At 36.4% G+C, this 15,236-nt stretch overlaps 1 protein-coding gene across 1 annotated transcript; it reads right to left on the bottom strand.

The window, feature by feature from the left end:
* Positions 1-829: 829 nt before the first annotated feature.
* Positions 830-14,173, bottom strand: LOC144959002 (uncharacterized). Its single transcript, XM_078891320.1, has 2 exons — positions 13,906-14,173; positions 830-2,203 (listed from the first exon to the last, which is right to left on the bottom strand). Exon 2 carries the CDS (start codon positions 2,185-2,187, stop codon positions 1,039-1,041), a length of 1,149 nt encoding a protein of 382 aa, XP_078747446.1. The 5' UTR covers positions 2,188-2,203; positions 13,906-14,173; the 3' UTR covers positions 830-1,038.
* Between the last annotated feature and the right edge of the window lie 1,063 nt (positions 14,174-15,236).

The raw sequence follows: 15,236 nt of genomic DNA, 5'->3' as shown, positions 1-15,236 counted from the left end.
GTTATAAAATATATATCCCATAACTCAAATTATAACCGGTGTCAGCAACATTTTTAGGCTACAGAGCCACGAAGTTATAAGGAGGTCCAACATTTATGTATATTTCTCTAGCGGTGTAAACACACCGGTCATGCTCTCCTTCGGAATAAAGAGATTGAAAAAGATCAAAGAGACAAAAACATATCTTACCACAGAGCATACCGTTGGAAGCTGAAAGGGCTGAAACTCCAGAAAAGTCCATCTAAGCATGGAGAGTAGTATAGTAGCGAAGCATCATCGATGTCCTCGACTCCAGCTTAGGTTTAGACTAAAGTCAAGGGACTAACAATAATAATATGGGCATAAGTTTATGTTTGAAATTGTAGTTATATCGTCTGGGAGCTTGGTCTTGTTGGCTGAGAGCAATCTCATACGCGTACACGCAAACAAATTCACAAACACATGCATACATATATATTATATATATTATATATATATATATACCTCTGTCTCTATTTTCTATCTGTTTCTCATCTCTCCTCTCTCTCTCTCTCTCTCTTTTTCTGTTTTTTTTTCTTTTCTCCTCTCTCCATCTCTCTCTCTCTCTCTCTCTCTCTCTCTCTCTCTTATATATATATATATATATATATATATATATAATATATATATATCGATACCTCTCTCCCTTTCAATCTGCTATCAATCTATCTATCGATCTGTATCTGATATCTGTATCTGATATCTCTATATCTCTCTCGTTATCTCTCTCGTTGCCTCTCTCCCTTTCTATCTACTATCTATCTATCTGTATCTGATATCTCTATCTCTCTCTCTCTCTCTCTCTCTCTCTCTCCCTCTCTCTCTCTCTCTCTCCCTCTTTCGGTCTTTGTTGTCTCGTAAGTCTTCGACATAAACACACGTGTATGCACATAATAATATATATCTATTAAAGATTATCGACACATTTAAAATCACTTGTAAAAGAATAATTAACAGTGGTATCACTTCAACATAAAACCGCATTGCTTATGTAATCTTTCCTCGGCGAGTCAAAATCGATCACAAGGGTGTGTTCCATCCAGGGTCAGTATTTTTATTTACCTTAGAACTCAGTTCCAAGCCTAACTCACCCAATTCATCTAAAATATGGTTTTCCTTCAGACCCTCCAGTAAATCATCGACAGAAACTCTCTCCTTGGGATCTTCCAGAAGAAGCAGTCGAGCGCATTCTACCAGCATTGGGTCCATATCTTTTCCAGAGTTAATTGCTTTCTCCAAACTAGCCCAGCACTTCGTCTCCAGCTCGGGATCCGACTGCATTAACAAACACCACAAATAAATCCCCGTGGCGTATGAATCGGCCTTGAACCCGTCGTAATAACCAAAATTTCCTCTGGCACCCAATACTTCTGGAGCCACGAATTCGTCAGTACCCGCAAATCCAATCACAAAATTACCCCCAGCGGGCAATCGTTCAGCTAGTCCAAAGTCCGTCAAGAAAACGTCTTTATGCTTTACTAAAATGTTATCCAGTTTTATGTCACGGTGAACGATTCTCTTCAAGTGTATATATTGGACAGCGCTTAGAATATTGATAAAATATCTCCAGGCTAAATCATCTGATATGTTTGATATATGTTCATATAGAGGACCGTCTGGAAAGTACTGAAGCATCATCACCCCATATGAAGGACCCACTGCTCCTAAGACTACTTCAACGATATTTTCATGCTTAATGGATTGGAGAATTCCACATTCCTTATGGAAAGTTTTTAGTCTATTTTTATTTTTCTTAGGATCGCTGTTGTTAAAGGAAAATACTTTGGCCGCAAATTTGAATTTGTCACTATTGGTGGCGTCTTCTACGAGTAGAACTTGTCCATTGCTGCCACTTCCAAGAATTTTGGTCTGTTTTAATTTGAGAAAATCAAAAACTGGGATCGGAAGACGATGATATTTAGCACCTGTTTTAATGTCAAGTGTTAACGTCTTGGATGTGGGAATCGGGGAAGAAACATTGCAGTCCGTATTGTTGCCGTTATTTCCCTTGAGGGATTCAAAAGCAGCATAGACGATGATATTTTTCAACATTTGGATGCTGGAAAGATTTTTGGCTGGTTCTGTCTTGACAACGAGATTGTGATTTGCATCAGTCTCCATATCCAAAATATTTGTTTCTTTTTGGGTCTGTTTCTTTAAATGCGCCATGTCAGATTGCTATCATCTGAAATAAAAATCATAAAGTATTGTATATTAAATGAAACTGATTATCGATTTGTTCCCATAATATACTGTTGAGTGTCTTGTGTGCGGCTATGTGGTCTGACCCTCGCTATCGGATCGGAAGGTCCTGGGTTCGAGCATCGCTCGGCGCATTGTTGAGTCTTTTTGAAAAGGCTCTTTACTCAAATTCTCTCACCGTACTCAGTTGTAAAATGAGTACATGGCCGTTAACAGCATTATCTATGTCCGAAAAAAATATATAATATCGCCTAACAGGCTTCATGTTCCGTCCTACATGTTAAGTGTTGCTGTTGGCCAGGGACCCCTTATAAAGCGCTTTGAGCACCTTTAGTGGATATTGCGCTATATAACAGGTCGATTATTTTTTTTAGTCTCACAGTGGTATAATGTTGTGAGGAATCGGATGCTAAAAGTCGGGGGATCTAGAGTCAAAACTCTGGTTTAGTTTTTGGTGGCGTTTTTCTATTCCTCCGATGGAGGTGCCGGTCAATATTCTGCTTATTTCAGAATCTCCATTCGCGGTTTAGATTAACACACGTTTTTTGCAACTTCACCATTGGCAGAGTAGGTTAACACACTGTTTTCTGCACTTTGTTGGCGATGTTTGTTAATGTTGAAAAATGTTTTAAAAAAATTAATTAAAAAAAAAACAACAAAAAAAAAACAAAAAAAAAAACGTTGCCAACAACTACTGATGATAATAATAAATTATCCTTTAAATATAATAAAAACATTAAATAAAAATACTTTTTTTTCCGAATGAGATGAATAAACACCATTCCCAATTTTAAGCATTACAAATAATATACATTAATGATAATTAAAATGCAATACATACAAAATAATATTTTAAATGTAAAAATGAATGATATCATACTATAAAGGTCAAACCCAGTCACGGCTGGAAAAATGTTGGAAGTAGTTTATCTAAACGCATAGCACATGTAGTCTGATCGACATAATACGCTTGTTGAAACGTCACTTCCCACGTAATGACGCAGGGTAAATAACTGACTTGCTCTCAACTATCGGAACAATAGCGGACGCCCTTATGAAATATTTCTCCGAGCATAAAAGCGTATTCAGAGGGGAAAAAAACCCATTAAAAATCTGATCATGTTTTGGCTTTTACACATTCTGATCACAAGACATGAAAAGTTCTAGCCAGCATGAATAATAAAAAGTACCGATTTTCTTTGTTTAGAACCACGATGGTCGCCGTTGCTGGGAGACGTGACATCAGACTATTGAATCCAATTGAGTGATGACTAATCACCAAAACCAGTTGTCTAAAGACGAGACAGAGCTACAATAAACGACGTTAATTCCGTTCCTTCTATTCTGTAAAGGTTGTACGCTCAGTGCCTGGAGTGTGATTATAGATAGTATGCGCTTGGCTTAGAAGCCCACAACATTGCCTTCCGGAAGTATAACGGACCAACACACAAAACTATGTGTAATCTTAACGTTTATAGTCTGGTTAATACAGTTTAGTGACAATTACTCATAAACGCAGATGGCAAAAAAAAAAAAAAACAAAAAAAAAAACAAAATCCGAGTGACGTCAACTTCATTTTATCTATACTCGGATTGGCTGAAGCATTTAAAATATCTGTCTTTAATTTGGAGGCAATAATTTATTTTTTTAGTAAACGTAGATATAGATAGTTCGAAGATGACGTCACTCAGGCCTTTGTTATTGTTTTTGCCATCCGCGTTTGTGAGTTGTTCTCACTAAACAGTATTAACCTGACTATAAACGTTCATGGTTACACAGAGTTTGTGTGTTGGTCCGTTATACTTCCGGATGGCAATGTTGTGAACTCCTTGGCCAAGCGCATTCTATCTATATATTCAATATCAATGTTGTAATTGACTCGTACTTTATTACATTTAAGAATACATTCGAAATCGTACAACCAAGAAAAAAAAAAGACTAAATAAATAAATCGATCAATGAACAAAAAATATAATAAAAATAAAAATAAACATGAAGGAGTATAGATAGAATGAAGTTGACGTCATTCTGGTCTTTTTTATTGTTTTCTGCCATTCACGTTTGTGCATAATCCTGACTTAACCGCATTATCCAGATTATAAAAGTTCATGGTTACACAGAGTTTTGTGTGTTGGTCCGTACTTCCAGATGGCAATGTTAGCTTCTTAGCCAAGCGCATTCTATCTATAGACAACCCATTAATCAAAAGTATGGTGTTAGGGCTCACTTATGTTTACCCCAATTGGATTAAATAATCTGATGTCACATCGCCCAGCAAAGGAGGCCATAGTGGTTCTAAAGAAATATCGGTACTTTTTATTCTTAATGCTGGCTAGAACTTTTCATATGTCTTGTGATCAGAATGTGTAATTGGCAAAACATGATCAGATTTATAATGTTTTTCCCCCTATGGATACGCTGTTATGCTCGTCGAAATATTTCATAAGGGCGTCCGCCATTGTTCAGATAGTTTAGAGCAAGTTACTAAGTTACAATGCGTCATTACGAGGGAAGTGACGTTACGACTGTTGAAGCGTATTGAGAACAAGCGGGAGTTATTAATCTTGTCGCGAGTTTTTAAAAACCCAATAAAAACCAAAACGGAGCTGCCTGAAGCAAGTCCAGACGCGAGGACTCTCCGGGTACAGTGCAACAGACACTTAACCACGCCTCTCGAACATTCGTCACAATGTAAACAATGGCAGTAATTGGTAAAAATACCGAACTCCACGTGATTTACTGTCGATGGTATAGATAGTGTACGCGTTGTAAGAAGCTCACAGCCGGAAGTATAACGGAATAACACACAAAACTTTGTGTAACCTTGAACGTTTATCGCCTGGTTAAAAATCATAAATGACTTCCGGTGGCGCTGATCATGGCGATGCTTGGCTACTGTTCTGTTTAATTTTTCGTTTTTTCAATTATTCTACAATTTAATGTGAAACATTCTTTTTGAGACTCATGTGCGTTAATTATACCATCCTCCTGTAACGTGTGTTTATTACTAAGTGTTTTAAGACTGTATGACGTGCGTAACTACAAATAAATGACGAATCTATGTGTCGGTAAAGAAAATCAAGATGAACTGCTACATATCGGAGGTATTGGTACTAGACATAGCACTCCGTAAAATACTCTTTTACGCCATGGTACTAGACAAAAAAGAAAAGAAACAACACAATTATTTACGTCATCTCCATAAGAAAACGAAAACGAGGGAAAAGAGGAAGGGTAAAACAAAGATTACGGGGAAGAGGAAAACCACCCCTACCTACAATTAATTATACTATCAAATGTAAGATTAATACGAAATAAAATAGATGACGTAGGTGCTCTGTGTCGATTCGATCATGATTACAAGAACGCCAGTATACTGTGTTTTACAGAGACTTGGCTAACAGAAAATGACACAGACAAAAGCGTTAAGTTAGACCACTTTACAATATACAGGCGTGACAGAGACTGCTCAACATCTGGGACTGGGAAGAAAGTTGGGGGAGTGTGTTTGTTCAACAATAACAACTGGTGCAACAATAACAACTGTCACATAGTAAATACAATTTGTAACAAACACATTGAATTACTGGCTTTGTCCCTCAGGCCCCATTACCTACCAGGGAATTTCCCCGTTTTATTTGTTCTCGCAATTTATATTCCACCCGACGCAAACACAAATACTGCCTCAGGCATTCGCCTATCTAAGAAAACACCCAGATACCCCAATTATCATCCTTGGGGATTTCAACCAATGTCCGTCTATCAACCCAGCATTTCACTAACACGTCAATGTACACACTCGACGCCACTAAACTCTTAATTTGTGTTATACTAACATCGCACAATCCTACAGATCAGTACAAAAGGCAAGGATAGGCCAATCAGACCACAATAGCGTGCTTCTTCTGCCTATCTACGTAACCAGACTGAGACAACAAAAACCAATCTGATGATAGAAACTCAGAGGTAGATGACGGAGACTGTGAAAAGGCTGCAGGGCTGTTTTGACTGCACGTTGTGGAGCGAATTAATGAGTGACAATGGAACAATAGACGAATGGACTGATGTGTTGACGTCACTCGTTACATCAAGTTTTGTTGTGATTTGTGCTTGGAAAGAAAACAAGTTAGGATATTTGGTAAACCATGGATAAACAAGAGAATGAAATGCTTCATAAGCAAGAAAAAATAGTGCACACATGCAGGGCGATGTAACAAAAGAATACCACGCAGAAAAAGAATTAAAGAGAGTGATAAGAGAAGAAAGAATTAGGTATGAAGAGAAAATGGAGAACAACATCAAAAGTTCAAATGGCCTTGATGCATGGAGAATGACCAAAGAAATGGGTGGAATAGACAACAAAAAAAAACCGATCCAAATTCAAAAAATGACTTTGATGCTGACAAATTGAACGAGTTTTATTGCCGATTTGACACGCCCAGTAACATAACATCATCGAACACAAACGTCGCAACAACTGACACAGCCTCAACACCGGAAATCACACACGACACAGTCACATATGTGACCCTCCGCCTCGAAACGGTATTAAGTCGGATTTTTCAATTTTGGGTTTTTGGTACCCAATCATAGCTTATTTTATGCTTTAAAATTGGATACCAAATTTATACAATTCTGATCATTCATTACCGAGATATGACCGTTTGAAGTAGGGAGAGTGTGAAAACTAAGTTTTGAGAAAATCGACTTTGAAGTGAGGCACCGTTTTCACGCACAGTCAAATCAATGGGCAAAGATAACTCCTTAGATACGGGCATCGAAAATTTGACGAGAATAGTGAAATTTAGCATGAGCTTAGATTATACACTTAATAATGAACATACAAATTTTTGAAACAATCCAATTATCACTTTTGTAGTTATTCATTATTATGCAAGATGTTCTTAAAACAAATAAAACACTGAAAAAAAATGCCGACAATTGTTCACTTTTTCAAGAATTTTTTATATTTAAATAAAGAATCAATGAAATAAGAATTATTAATGTGAAATTTTTGTCTTATTCAATAGAGAAAATAAGATTTCAAATACTCAAAGTTAAAGACGGGCTTATAATTTGAAAGTACAGTTTTGAAACTACGTGAAGCCGGGTGGGTATGGAAAGAATTATCAAGAAGAGGATTAGAGAGGAAGATATAGAATGAGAGAGTAAAATACACACACACACGCACGCACGCACACACATACACACACAAACACACACATGTGAGAGAAAGAGAGAGAGAGAGAAAAAGAGAGATATAAAAAAAAAAAGAGAGAGAGAGAGAGAGAGAGAGAGAGAGAGAGAGAGAGAGAGAGAGAGAGAGAGAGAGAGAGAGAGAGAGAGAGAAAAGAAAGAAAGAAAGAAAGAAAGAGAGAGAGAGAGAGATAATTGAGAAAAAGAGGAGCGAGAGGGGGAGGGGAGAGAGACTGCTTGTGCATTAAGAGGACGCGAGGGAAATAGAATAAAGATTGAAACCTGTATAAGTGTATGTGTATTTGTGTGTGTGTGTATGTGTGTGTGTGTGTGTTTGTATGTGTGAAAGAAACAAAAGGGAGACGGAGAGAGTGAGGTAGACATGAAGAAAGGGATAGAGGCGGAGCAAAGAATTGTAGGGATAGTTTAAAGAAAGCATTTTGTTACAAAGTAAGTCATAGTCAATCAACTGGAAACATATTGACCAATGAGATTGCAATTAAAGAAATGGGCTGGTCAAATCAATCATTGCATTGTTTCCATTTTGAGTCAGATGACAGCTTGAGGAGGAGGGGTGGGGCTTATTGTGTAGTGACTTACATGAAAACATGTTATTGAATCTCTCAAGTTTTCCTTAGCGTTCCACCACATTGTTCATTGTCTAAAAAGACCCCCCCCCCCCCCCCCCCCCCTCTTTCTTTCAGTATACAAAGAGAGCACGACAAAACGAACATCCACCTCTCTCTCTCTCTCTCTCTCTCTCTCTCTCTCTCTCTCTCTCTTTTTTTTTTCTCTCTCTCTGTTTGTCTCTCTCCCCTCTTCGTCGATCTATCTATCTATCTATCTATCTATCTATCTATCTATTTATCCATTAATAGGTTTGTCTTTCTGTCTGTTTATCTATCCATTTCATTTTTTAGTTACACGTATATCCACCGGGAGTTCATTAATTGTTGAAGGCTCTATTTATTATTCTGCTTTTGTACTTAAAATTAAATGTTTATCCTACAACAATCTCTGTAACTGTCAGTGTAAGTGTACTGTTGTCCTATTAAGTCTTAGAATGTCCTATAATTTCATGAATAAAAAAAAAAAAGAGGGACAAAAGAGGACCCTCACCTCGATCACCAATGCAGCTAGACAAAGAAGTAAAAGCACGTGGTGTGTATCAAAATGCACAAACACACACATATGTAACACACGCATGCTGACGTCATGAAGCATCGCCCGAGCATTATGGCCTACAGCCACAGCGCATGTGATGAGAGTTGACCAATCAGAATCATTCATTTGTAAGGTTGTCAGGGAAAAACCTAGACTTGTTTACAGTTTTTAAAGTTCATTATTGGTTGAACCATGACATTGTGGAAACAGTCATGCTTTCTCTGAGACAGATAAAGACACGCCCTTTGCTGTGATATCTTACACGGTATTGGTGGAGAAAAAGACTCGGTATTACTAATGCCTTGGAAAGGGTGGCTCTCTGAGAGAAAGTCAACTCTCATTTTGAATGTGTCACTGATAGTTGCATTTTTAAACTTGAAATTTATATAACTTATCGTCAATATTTATGTTGAATTATTATGTTTTCATGTAGAAAAATGATTGTAGTTTCTGAAACAACCAAAAACTGAAATTTGATAGTTTTGACCATTTCCACCTTAAAACCGGTTTTCTTCGTTTTCCAAATCCCGACTTAATACCGCTTCGAGGCGGAGGGTCACATATGTGTTCTTAATAAATCTTGCAAAAAGAATAAAGAGCCAGGTCCGGATGGGATAAAAGGAGAAGTTTTGTCAAACTGCTGTGAACAACTGTCTTTTCCATTACAACAAATTTACCAACGATCATCGGACGAGCAGATCATAACAACTCAATAATGGAAAACGTCCACAATCATTCCCCAAATAAAAGCATCTGACCTAAGAGTTGCACAACATAATCTGGAAAAGTCTACCAACCTGTGTTGTAAATGCACATTTCATGAATACATTTAAAACCCGTCTTGACAAGTTAGACCAAGAAATCCTGTATGACAACTTCAAAGCCAAATTTAAATTAACTGGAAGTGGGACAGTAACATAAAAAAAGAGCTTTAATAATAATAATAATAATAATAATAATAATAATATAATAATAATAATAATAATAATAATAATAATAATAATAATAATAATAATAATAATAATACTTTATTGCATCCCAAAAAGGAAATTTTTTGTACAGACGTGTTATAATTTACACATAAGATAAAAATACAATGGAAATAGGATGTATATATATAAAAAAGGAGCAGCTCTATAACCAGAGCTGCGCTTTATAATATGAATAATTTCAAACACTGTAAAATAGTTAAAACTGTCACTATAAATTGAAAATTGAAAAGATTGCAAAACAAATAAATTAATAAATTAATATTTATATTTTTTAAAAGTAAAAATGAGAAATAATTATATAAAATGATTATTGCTTGTTGTTATAAAGCCTAATACTGGACGGCAGAAAAGATTTTCGGTGTCTCTCTGTTTTCGTTGAAATAGAGAAAGGGCGACCACTTCTTTCTGACATAATAATTGATGGTCTTAGTGGATGATACTGGTCATTTAATATTTTAGTTATTTTATTTATACAAAATTTCTCGTATAAAAGATCTACATCGTCAACATCATTTATATAGCGTTTAATGGATTTTTTAATATTTGAATTTATTTTGTTCCTTTCCACTGCTAAGCAATTGCCTCCCCAAGCTGTTATACAAAATGACAAAACACTTTCGATGACTGCTCTATAAAATAATGTGCAGAGGGTTTTATCTATTCTAAACTGAGAGAGTTTTGATAAAAAATATGTACGACTGCACATCTTATGCCTAATTATTTTCAAGTGTTCATCCCACTTGAGCCTGTCATCAATCGTTACACCAAGGTATTTGTAGTGAGGAACTCGCTGGACGAATTGGTCCTTTAATTTTAACGGTTCTATCGGTTCCTTCACTCTCCTAAAGTCAATCACTAGCTCCTTTGTCTTGCTTATGTTAAGCTCTAGGTGATGGGCATCACACCAAGACACAAATCTATCAATTTCTTGCCTATAAGCCACTTCGTTGCCATTTGTTATGAAGCCTTGAAGAGCGGTGTCATCTGCAAACTTTATTAAAGGTACACTCAGGTTTTGACTTCTACAGTCATTCGTGTATATTGTGAATAATACAGGGGACAATACACAACCCTGAGGAGCACCAGTATTTGTAGTTATACAGGAAGATTTGTTTTGTCCTAATTGAACATATTGTGCTCCCTCCGTAAGAAATTCGAGCACCCAAGCAATTATATACTTGTTTAAATTCAGACTAGTCAATTTTTGAACAACCAACTGAGGTTGCATTGTATTGAACGCTGAAGAAAAATCTGCAAAAAGCAATCTGCAATAGCTCCTAGCGTGATCTAGATGCCTGTAGATGTTGTTTGTAAACAGCAAAATGGCATCCTATACGCCACGTCCTGGTTTGTAAGCAAATTGATGACTATCACTCAATGGCATAAACTATTCCTAATTTTAACAAGAACAAGTTTTTCTAAAGATTTCATGACTATTGAAGTCAGTGCAACAGGTCTGAGATCGTTCATAGTTTCAAGTTTTTCTTTTTTTGGAACAGGAATAATTTTCGAAGTTTTCCAAATTTCAGGGATCGAAACGCATTGGAGGGACCAGTTAAAAATATGTGTATAAATGGGGGAAAGCTGGTGGGCACATTCTTTTAATAGTTTTCCTTTCAATCCATCCGGCCCAGCAGCCTTCCTCTCGTTTAGTTTCGAAAATACGAATCTCGTTTCCTCTTCACTGACCTCAATAGTCATTTCATCTTCCAAAGCCCTGTCTAATTTATGTTTTTCATTTTCAATATCAAATTTGTTTGCTGTGTCGAAACGTGAATAAAATTTATTTAAAGTTTCAATTTCGATATCTTCTGATATAATCGTGGGCTTTGGATTATAGTTCACAGCAGTTTTAAGCCCCCGCCACGTGTCCCGTATATCCCCAGAAGAAAAGCATTTTTCAATTTTATTTTTGTACTTATCTCTACAACTAGATATTACCCTCTTTATCTCTTTTTGTTTTGTTTTCAGATCTTTTTTGTTTCCACTAGTATAGAGAGTTTTCTTTTGGTTCAATAAAAGTTTTAGATCTTTTGTTATCCAAGGCTTGTTGTTAGGATAATATTTTATTTCTTTTTTACAAGACACTAGCTGTTCACAGAATTTTAAATACTCACTCAGTCATTCAGCTCATCCACACTATCACATGATTCGATAAAAACATTCCAGTCAGTGCATTCAAAACAACCACGCAAATCTTCACACACACTTCCGTTCCAGATCTGTACACTTTTCTTTACTGGTTTTACACGTTTAAAAACAGGGCGGTAGGTGGGGAGTAGCAAGAGCATGCAGTGGTCAGATAAACCTAATGGGGCACGGGGTAAACATTTATAACTATTTTTAATATTACACAGGAATAAATCTAATGTTTTTTTGTCCCTTGTCTCGCAGTCCACGTATTGATGAAGTCCCGGGAGAGTAAAATCGTTACATTGGTTAAAATCGCCAGTGACCATCAATACGGCATCGGGTGACTTAATTTGAATGTCCTGTATTTCTTTCCTCAAAATATTTTTCGCTGTGGTGTTGTCTGATGATGGTGGAATGTAGACGTTGATGATGATGACATGAGTATATTCTCGGGGTAGATAATATGGTCGTGACGAAACAGTAATAAATTCAATATAATCGTCACAATACATTTTCTTTATCTGACTGTTATTGGGGTGGCACCATTTGTTGTTAATATATGTGCACACCCCACCCCCAGTTCGTTTATTTACATTAGTCCGATCTCCTCGAAATAGTGAATATTGTTCAATATTAAAACATGATGATGGTATGTGAGGAGATAGCCAAGTCTCTGTTAACGCTATTATGGAGGCTTGACGATAGTCACTATTAAAACGACACAGTGAAAACAGTTCATCAATTTTATTTTTCAGTGATCTTACATTACCTGTCACTACACAGGGTAAAAATGGACGAAAAGGCCGTCTGTTAAATTTTGTTTTTATTCCTCCTTTTCTCCCCCTCTTTCTTACTTTAATAAACGATGTGTCAATAGTGGGTGGTGGGGGTGACACGGGTTGGAGGGATCGGAGAGTCTCTGAAGCAATATCCACTAAATCTGCTCAAAGCGCTGGTCAACAGCAACATTTAACATGTAGGACGTGACATGCCGCCTGTTAGTCGATATTACAATTTTTCGGATAAAGACACCGCTGTTAACGGCCAGGTACTCATTTTACATCTGAGTACGGTGAAAGAATGGGAGTAAGGAGCTTTTTCCAAGGACTCAAACATGCGCCGAGCGCAAGGCTCGAACCCAGGACCTTCCGATCCGAAAGCGAGTGCCATACCACTAGACCACATAGCCACACATAATACAGCCAATGAGTAACTCAACGACACCTGGATTATAGACACTGACGTAATATGAACAAATCAATTAATGAACACATTTAAACTAAATATGTCAAGAAAACTTGGCTTCCAATGCTTTATCAGACAATGATATTTGAAAAATCTTTTTTTTTTCTTTTTTGTTTTGCTATTTTTTTTTTCAGAATACGACAGAAAGATCGACCGATAAATGAATTCTGGTTAAAATGTTAAAAGTGTTTTGTCAGTGTGAAAAAAAAAATCTTATAGCGCAATATCCACATAAATAGATCAAAGCGCTTTACAAGAGGTCTCTTGCCAAGACATGAAGCCTGTTAGGCGACATTACATTTGTTTTTTTTTCTGAAAAAGACAACGTTGCGATCTCATTTTACACCTGATTGAGGCTAGAGAATGCGAGTAATGAGCCTATTCCAAGGTCTCCAACTATAGATAGAACGAAGATGACGTCACTCAAGCCTTTGCTATTGTATTTTGCCATCCGCGTTTATTAATAATGCTCACTGAACTGTATAAACCAGACTATAAACGTTCATGGATACACATAGTTCCGGATGGCAATGTTATGAGCTTTTTCGCCAAACGCATACTATCTATACACTGCTCAGAGCGGGACACTAAACCAGGACTTTCCGATCCGAAGACCAGTGTCATATCACTGGACCAGATAGCCGAATCAATCTGAATCTATGTACGGTAGAATTTGTAAAATATTCCCAATGATAAAAATCATAAAAGCTTTAGGGAGGCCTTCCAAAAGCTCTCACATCCCCAGTGTGAATGTTCTAGTAGGTGGTTTCATCGGGGGGAAACTTTCTAAATTATTTGTAAAAGCTTCCCCCCTCCCAAACCCCCCCTACTTGAACATTGATACTGGGGATGTAGGAGCTTTAGGAAAGCATCCCAAGCTTTAGATTACAGACAATGAAAAAAAAAACAAAACAAAAATAAAATAACACAAACAAAAAGAGAGGGATTACTCACCATTATACCTTAGGCTTTTGGAGAAACATTACATTAATTTCTTATTATACACTTCAGAATAAACTTGTCCAAATTGAATGAAATAAAATGTTCAGTAAAATATTTAGTAATTTAAAAGACCATTTTATGTACAAATTTAAAAACAATGTTAGTATGTTATTCTTCACATTAAGATTAAAAATAGAAGACAAAAGTCCTAATTTACAATTAAAAGACTAACTCCTTTCTCAACACCTCATCTGAATGACTAATTAAATACAAAAATAATGTAATGTGTCAAATCTATAGATAGTATGCGCTTGTTTAAGAATCTCACAACATTGCCATCCGGAACTATAACGAACCAACACACAAAATTGTGTGTATCCATGAACGTTTATAGTCCGGTTAATACAATTCAGTGAGCATTATTCATAAACGCGGATGGCAACAAACAATAACATAGACCTGAGTGACGTCATCTTCGATTTATCTATAGATAGTATGCAGATGACGTCACTCAGGCCTTTGTTATTGTTTTTGCCATCCGCGTTTGTGAGTTGTTCTCACTAAACTGTATTAACCAGACTATAAATGTTCATGGTTACACAGAGTTTGTGTGTTGGTCCGTTATACTTCCGGATGGCAATGTTGTGAACTCCTTGGCCAAGCGCATTCTATCTATATCGTGTTAGTGTTATGTGATATTTACTCACAAAGCTCCCGGTATCTGAACTATATATAGTTCTTAGTTGACGTCACCCAGGTCTTTGTTATTGTTTTTTCGTAGTTGTTGTTGTTGTTGTATTTCTTTCTGCCATCCGCGTCTATGATATATTCTCACTAAATTGTATTAATCGGACTATAAACGATCATGGTTACACACAGTTTTAAGTACTATGTTGATCCGTTATACTTCCGGATGGCAATGTTGTGAACTTCTTAACCGATCGCATACTATTCAAAATAGTTTAATGGTGTGAATAAATTTATTTCAAAATATTGAAGGTACGTTTTACTTTTTTAAAAATTCAAACAAAAAAAAAAACCCAAACAAACAGATAAACAACAACAAAAAAATAACAACAGAACACCCCCCCCCCCCAAGAAAAACAATTAAATAAATAAAAACCAAAAAAAAAAAAAGAAGAAAATTCCCAACAACCACCACCCCCCTCAAAACAAAACAAAACAAAACAAAAAAAACAAACAAAGAAAAAATCAATTAGGTAGACCAACATAAACGTAGAAATAATAATAAGAATTATGCCCTAAGGCTGACGGGCCATAGATCTACACGTACATGCTACACGTTTTAAAGGTGTATAGAAAAATAAACCTCGGAGCCTTAC

The sequence above is a fragment of the Berghia stephanieae genome, chromosome 13, assembly GCF_034508935.2.
Source record: "Berghia stephanieae isolate SIO BIC M18660-M18661 chromosome 13, UCSD_Bste_1.3, whole genome shotgun sequence".
Lineage (NCBI taxonomy): Eukaryota > Metazoa > Mollusca > Gastropoda > Nudibranchia > Aeolidiidae > Berghia > Berghia stephanieae.
Note: the sequence above shows the minus strand (reverse complement) of the source record. Positions and strands in the feature narration are given on the sequence as shown.

Coding starts and splice junctions, on each gene's coding strand:
- LOC144959002 (XM_078891320.1), bottom strand. CDS start 2,187: ATGGCGCATTTAAAGAAACAGACCCAAAAAGAAACAAATATTTTGGAT.